Raw genomic sequence first — 7,435 nt, forward strand, 5'->3', positions numbered from 1 at the left:
CTCTCTCTCTCTCTCTCTCTCTGTCTCTCTGTCTCTCTCTCTCTCTGTCTCTCTCTCACACACACACACACACACACACAGATTTCTTTGGTTCTTGCAGAAAATGGATCTTCCAGCATCTGGAGGAGAACTGGAAACGCCCTCTGGGGCTAAGCCAGGGAAGCCCCACCAAGCCATTAGGCTTGGGAGCTCTTCTGGTCCTTGTGCTGGCATTGTAGGGAATGCCAAAATATTTTGCAAGTTGCCATGGGTAAACAAGCATCAGCCCCTATCAGTCTCTGGGGAGGGGTCTACTGGCCAGCATGGTCTGAGGCTCATAGACCGAGAGGCCAAAGGGAATCTCTGAAGCCATCTCTGTCATTTTACAGATGAAGAAACTGAGGCCCAGTGAGTCTCAGTGACTCACCCAAAGACTGAGAGACAGGGCTGGGATTTGAACCCCAAGGGCTCCAGACTCTAGACTTTTCCCCGCTGTCCCACAGTGAGTAGTATATCTAAGGGCAGAAAAGGAAAGAAAGAGCTATAGTTCCTCCCTCCTTCCCCTCTATATGATCTCCCACAAAGATGAAATCTGGCTTTAGAAACAGCACAGGCAAAGTGCCAACTGTAATGGCAACTGGCATGTGGACTGCATTTTGGAGTCTGCCAGGCCCTTTCCATTTTTTTCATTTAATCCTCACAATAACTCTGAGCTTGGGAGTACCAGCGTTGTGATACCCATTTTTCAGATGAGGAATGCAAGGCTGAGTGTCTGGCCCAGGGACACTGGATACCAAGTCTCAGAGGTGGGATTTAGACTCAAGTACTTCCCATAACAGACTTGGAGTTAGGAGGCCCTAGACCCCAATCCTGCCTCAGATGGGAGCTGTATGACCCTGGACATGGTACCTTAAAAAACGAACAAACAAGAACCCCTTACTTTCTGTCTTAGAATCAATACTATCAGTTCCAAGGCAGAAGAGTGGTTAAGGGTCAGGGAATTGAGGCTAAGTGACTTGCCCAGGGTCACACAGCTAGGAAGTGTCAGAGGTCAGATTTGAACCCAGGACCTCTGTCTCTGGGCCTGGCTCTCAGTCTACTTTGGGCATGTCAATTTACCCCAGTCTCAGTTTCCTCATTTCCAAGACAGAAGCAACAATAGCCCCTACTTCACAGGGTTGTTGTGAGGTGCAAAGGAGATAATATAATGTGATAGGAAGTAAACTCTTTCGTTTATTAGATTATAGATTCAGAGCTAGAAGGGATCCTGGAAACATTTTGGCCTATTTTACAAAAGGGGAAACTGAGGCCAAGGGTGGCAACTGATTTGGCTGAGATCATTTGGGAGGAAGCTTCAGAGCACTGATCTGAACTCGGGTCCTTTGTCTCCAGGGCTGGCTTCGGTTGGTTTTCAGATAAGGAAACTGAGGTTCCCCCAGGGGAGGCTCATTGTAAATCTTTATAGGATTCCTTCCTAGCACCCTGCAACCAGAATCGGGGTGGAAGGTGGGGTGGGGGTAGGAAGGGGGATAAGGAACAGGACAGGGACTCCCCTGGCATACCTATTCAGAGTTCTTTCTTAGGTGGTCCAGGGGAGAGCATCTTGACTTTCCAGGGAATAAGACCCACATTCAAACCTTTATTAGCTTTTGTGACCTTGAGACAAGCCTCAGTTTACTCATCTGTTCAATAGAGATAATAATCGCATCTGCCCACTTTCCAGGGTTATGCTTAAATGAGATGACAACCTGGACCTAACAATTTGGCTCCAGGAACATATAGGAATGCCCTCATTCTGTGCCCCTTCCCTCTCTCTCCTCAATTACTATTATATGTATATATTGATAAGTGACTCTTCTGATGGAATGTAAGTTCCCTGTTTGACTCTTGCCTTTGCACCCTGATATAAGGCAGGCACACAGTAAATAGATGCTTAGAAAATGCTTGTTTTTTGATGGCTTTCTTCTACCATGCCATGCACTGTTAAGTAGACCTTCCCAACTTGTCCTGTCAAGGAAAGGTCCTGGGGTTCTGGTAACCTGGCGCCCTGCCCTTTGCATTTCCATCTGCCTACCCCCTTTCCCCAAGCCCAGACACACACACAGACAGGACCCCCCCACCCCCCAAGGCTCCGTTATATTCTTTCTTTATTGGCTCTCATTGTATAATACAAATCTGCAGGTTTAGATACAAAAAAAAAAAATCTGGAGATAAAAGATAGAAAAGTCCAGGCGGTGATGGGCGCAGCCCCTGTGCCCGCCGGGCATCCCTTCCCTGCTCCCCTCTTCCCTCAGTGGCGAGCACAAAAGTGAGGTAACTGAGCATCTTTCCCCAACCTGCCCAAGCTCTGTGCAGGCCCCCTATTCACTTCACCTCTCCCTCTCCCTCACCCCCAGCCCTGGGCAAGAGAAGAGGGGTAGGCCTGGACGCCCCCTGGGCATTGGCAGTGGCAGTGGGGTGGGCTGGGGGGGAGCCCCTTGTCTTGTGCTCAGGCCTGGACCCCAGAAGCAAGCATCTCTTCCCCTCCCGTGCACCACCCCTCCACCCCCAGGCCAGGGGAGCAGGATGAAGGAAAGAACTCTTACTTGTGGGGAGGGCAAGGGGAGGAGAGACACAGCCCCCCACGCCCCTGAGGGCACCAGAAGAGAGGGGGATTAGGGCAGTGCTAGGCCAATTCTGTGTTCTAAGGGGCAGTGACTCGGGGCCATCCCTGAATTACATCCCCCTTCGCCACCCACGACCCGAATATGAACTCTTCCCTTTGGACAAAGGTGGGGAGAAGGGAGAGGAAAGGTTAGGGGTGGGAGGCACAGCGCCAAGGGGCATGGAGCTGGGCAGATGGAGGGGGGAGATGTACAGGGACACTCGGGCTGGAGACAAGGGTGCCCATCCGTAGGCTTGGGCCCCCAGGCTACAGTTCAATCTCAAAGGTCTTATGGAGGTCTCCGGAAAAAGGGTTTGATGGCCGCTCGGGCTGGGGCTTCCCTTCTAGGGCGGCCCACTGAGCCTCAAAGGGGTCCGCCTCTGGGGCTGGCGACGGCCCCGGTTCAGGCGGCCAGGGGGCCCCATTGGGCCGGGGGGGTGGCGGTGGGGGGCAGGGGGTGGCCTTCCCAGCCAGTGCCGCAGGCTGGAGCTGGGTGGCCGAGGGGGCAGCAGCGGAGCAGAAAGCATTGGCAACCATTTGGGAAGGTGTGATGCCTACCACGGGCACCCGGGGCACTGGTTGGTAGCCCAGGCCTGGGTAGGTGGGCACAAAGGCAGGCTGCATGTGTGGGGCAGGCAGGAAAACTGCCATGGGGGCAGGCGCAGCGGGGAAAGGCTGGAGAGCAGGCGGCAAGGAGGCAGGTGCGGCAGGTGCCCGGGGCCCGGGCAGCCCCTGCTGCTGCTGCTGCTGCTGCTGCTGCTGCTGCTGCTGCTGCTGCTGGGCCTTGGCTACCTGGGCCACCTCCTCCAACCACCTCTCCGCCTCTGAAGGCGTCCTCTTGTGCCCGGATGGCGGGGTGGGCAGGCCTGGCTCATTCCAGGTGGAGGCCCCTGGGGAGAGAGGGAAGAAGGCAGGTGGGCACGTGGGGGTAAGCGTCGGAGGCCGCCGCTCTGCCCCTCGGCCCCTGCGGCTTTACCTGCGGCGGAGGGCTGCGGCCCTGGCAGAGGGGCACCTGCATTGGCAAAGGACGAGCTGATCTGCGTGCACAGGGCGTTGATGCCGTCGCTGTCGCCGGCCCCGGGGGGCTCCATCTCTAGGACTGGGAGGGAGGGACAGGCAGAGTTAGTCAACTATTCCTTGTGGCCTTCAGCGAGGATCCCCCTCTCGATGCCCGGCATTGCGCTCGGCTGCGGATACGGGCAGAAGCGGGACAGAGACTCGGGGCGGGCGGGCAGCGAGAAGGGGACGCGCCTCGTGTGCCCAGGAGCCAGAAGCGCCCCCGTGTCCTCCTTTGTGAAAGGGGGGGCTTAGAAAAGAGTCAGGAGCGCCAGATCCCGGTCCCTCGTCTGCTTTCTGTTCTTAGCGGTCCCCATTTGTGCCCTGGGCCTCCCCGTGCGCCCCCACGTGCCTGTCTGGGTGCTCCCCACTCCCGTGGCCCTTAGCCCCGGCCTCCATGCCCTCGTTCCCTTCCGCCTCAGATGCCCCGCGCCCCTCTCCTCACCTGTGCCTTTCACCTGGAAGTCGGTGCGCCGCTGGAGAGTGGAGGGCAGCTCGTTGAGCCTCAGCGACAGCTGCCTTTTGAAGGGCGAGTTCTTCTGACTGAGGGCCGGAAAGCCCCGGAAGGAGCCCTGCCGCACCAGCTGCTCGAGGGGCGCATGGCGCCGGGGGATGGCGGCCGCCGCGGGACCCAGGGGAGCTGGCCCTGGCGCACCTGCCTCTCCCTTCTCCCCTGGAGATGTGGCCGCAGGAGTCGGGGACATATGCCCTGGCTGGGCAGGGCCTGGGGCAGGCACGGCGGGCACGGCGGCCGCCTCCGCTGTAGTGGGCATGAGGCGGAGGAGCAGGGGTGACCATAAAGCCTGCGCCCTCTCCGGGAGCCTCCCCCACGCCCCCCCCCCCGTTCCTCTCCCATCATACCCTGGCCTGTGGGGCTCTGGGGCTGCCTTGCCAGGAAGGCCCCCAGATTCTCCTTCCTGCTGAAAGTCTCTGAAGCTCTCCATCCAGCCTCTCCCCCCCACCAGGAAGGCCACCCCCCGTGCCCCCAGGTATTCCTGGCTCATGCCCCAGCCCGGCCCACCCACCTTTCTTCTTCTCTGGGAGCTGGCGCTCTGTGGGCCTGCTGCCCCCGGTGAGGCGGAAGGAGCCCTCCCGGGCAAAGCTGGTGCGGCTGGCATCAAAGGCAGCTGTGACCCCACACTCCTTCTCCCTCCTCTGCTTCCTCTCCAGGCAGGCGGCAAAGGCGCACCCTACGGCGTGGCTCAGCCGCTCACCCTGCAGGGGCCCAGAGAAAACAGGAGAGAGCCAGGCTCAGGGCGAGGCCAAGGGCTCCCGGGGATGTGCCCTGAGCCCACTGGGAACCTCTGTGGCCATCGGCCGCTGGGCCCAACCTAGCCACGCGTAAGCACAAAGGAGAGCCCCGGAGCTTTTCCCGGGAGGCAGCCCGTCCCATCCTGGGACACCTTTGCAGGTCACGAGTTTGTCCTTCAGCTAAGCCCAACTCTGCCCACCTCTTCCTTCCCTTCAAGAGCAGGCACAAGCAGTCTGGGCTCCCTTTCACCAGAATCCCTGGGTTATTTGAACCCGGAGGTCTCAGGGGCCGGCCCCAGCCTTCTCTTCTCCCAGACAAACAGTCCAAGTTCTTTCCAGCCATCCTCAGGCGGCCTGGGCTTAGGGCTGGGCGCCATCTTGGATGGCTCTCGAATGGCTCCCCCAGGACTGAATGCCAAACCTCTCCAAATACAGCCTCTATTCCCAGAAGAATGGTAGGCTGCCATTGCCCACTGCTGACTCGAGTGGCGTCTGGAATCTGGGCTAGTCTGCCAACTGCCGTCCATCCATCTCCTGCCATATTGAACTTGGGAAATGGATATTGGGAAGGGAAAGAGATGACTTTCTATCGATTCTTTTTTGGATGGTGATGGAAAGGGGTTGGGTGGAAGGTGCGGGGGAAACTAATCAAGGAATCAGTTTAGGAGAGTGAATAGAGTCTGGGGTCAGGGGACCTGGGTTCAAACCCCACCTCTAGTGTTTGTTACCTTTGGGAACTTGCTCCAATCCTTTTCCCTCCCCAGGGCCTCAGTTTTCTCTTCTGTAAAATGAAGGTTCCTTCTAGCTCTTCTACTTAGTTGTGCAACCTTGGGTGAGTCCCTTCTTCAGCCTCAGTTTCCCTTATCTGGATAATGAAGAGTTAGGGCTTTGGGAAGGACTAATCTGGATCAGGTGTGTCTCAGGGCCTCGGCCATGCTGGTGGGGTTGATGTTCAGGGCACTCCAGGCCTTCTGCTAGCTCTTTCCCAGTCCTGTTTCATACTGCTCTCTCCTGTATACCCTCTCCCTTCCAGGCCAACTAGAATTTTGCTCCCCAAAAGAGCACTGTGTGTTCCTATCTTGGCTCTCACACTGTTCCCTCTGCCCTGCCAGGAATGTTACCCGCTCCGCACTCCCAACCTTGGCTGACAGAATCCCTTAAAAAGCAACTCAAATATCGCCCCATATGAGCCCAGATCCAGAGAAGGAAAAGATTGTAGAAGCCACTGAGTCCAGCTCCATTTTATGGATGAGAAAACTGAGATTCCAGAGGCAGGCTTAGAATACAGGTCTGGAATCTGGGTCCCTTTGGGACTTTGCACACCCCTAGCACCCCTCTAAATCCTGAATGCTCGGACCTCGGCGGCCCCCTAGGCTCTGAGCTCCTCATCCAGACTCTGGAGCTGGGGAAGCAGAGACTATAAGGACGGGAGCCCTCGTCCTCCTCCAGCGCTTGGCATTCCACTGCGGGTGGAAGGACAGTCAGTACGCTAAATGGGCCTGGCATGGGGTGGGGGCCTCCTTCCCTAACTCAGAGGCTCAAAGAGGGGGACCCAGGCCAGATCTGCCTGCCACAAGGGCCAGTTTGCAGATCTCGGCGATCCACACAGACCCAAATCTAGGTACCAGATAGGCTGCTGATTCTTCGGGACCCCATCTGGGGTTTTCTTAGCAAAAACAGCGGAGCAGTTGGCCATTTCCTTCTCCGGCTCATTTTATAGATGAGGAAACTGAGGCAGACAGAATGAAGGGACTTTCCCAGGGTCACAGAGGTAGGAAGTATCTGAGGTCAGATCTGAACTCAAGTCTTCCTGACTCCAGCCGTGGTGCGCTATCCACGGGGCCAGCTAGCTACCAGACAGAGTTTCTTTCTATCTTATTTACAGATATGTGGGTATAGAGAGCTCTCCACCTGCTCTCTCTATAGACAAAGTAAATCACAGAAAAAGAGTCATTTGGAGGAGGCGAGCCAGGAGTCTCCTCCACTGGCCGCAGAGGCTGGTGGTGGTCAAGGAACAGATTTTGTCCCGAGAGGCCCCTCGAGCTGAGCTTTGGAGAACCCAAAGATTCCAGGAATTGGAGATGCCACCAGGCCCGAGGAAGGCGCGTGAATAGAAGGGGCATCGGCCAGTCCTCCAGCCTGGGCCCTCCTGGGACCACTGAAAGCCTTTGGCCAGGTAGGGGGGAGCCTCCCACATCTGTTTCCACGATTCATTCCTATGACTCCCCTGTGTGCCTCTCTGTGCCAGCTAAAGTACCCTAGTAACCACTGCCCCTGCTGGGCATCTCATCTCCTGCCTTTGCACAGGTGGCCTGGCACTTACCCGCTCCTCCCCTCTGGCCATCCCTGGCTTGGGAAGTGAGGGAATGAACATTTATTAAGCACCTACTCTTTGCTAGGCACGTGCTAAGCACTTTATAAATATCTTATAATTTTAATTATAAATATTTATATTTATACATATATAATATATTATTATTAATATATCATATAACATGTTATTAA

At 56.3% G+C, this 7,435-nt stretch overlaps 1 protein-coding gene across 1 annotated transcript; it reads right to left on the bottom strand.

Annotated features, from left to right (window-relative positions):
• Positions 1–2,109: 2,109 nt before the first annotated feature.
• NUMBL (NUMB like endocytic adaptor protein) lies at positions 2,110–4,894 on the bottom strand (the record flags this gene model as incomplete). The annotated part of the gene is made up of 4 exons (XM_044683754.1): positions 2,110–3,513; positions 3,600–3,722; positions 4,125–4,439; positions 4,705–4,894. Coding segments are annotated over 4 exons (1,251 nt in total), but the record flags the coding sequence as incomplete, so codon positions are not given.
• Positions 4,895–7,435: the final 2,541 nt, after the last annotated feature.

This window comes from Gracilinanus agilis, unplaced genomic scaffold (assembly GCF_016433145.1).
Source record: "Gracilinanus agilis isolate LMUSP501 unplaced genomic scaffold, AgileGrace unplaced_scaffold33685, whole genome shotgun sequence".
NCBI lineage: Eukaryota > Metazoa > Chordata > Mammalia > Didelphimorphia > Didelphidae > Gracilinanus > Gracilinanus agilis.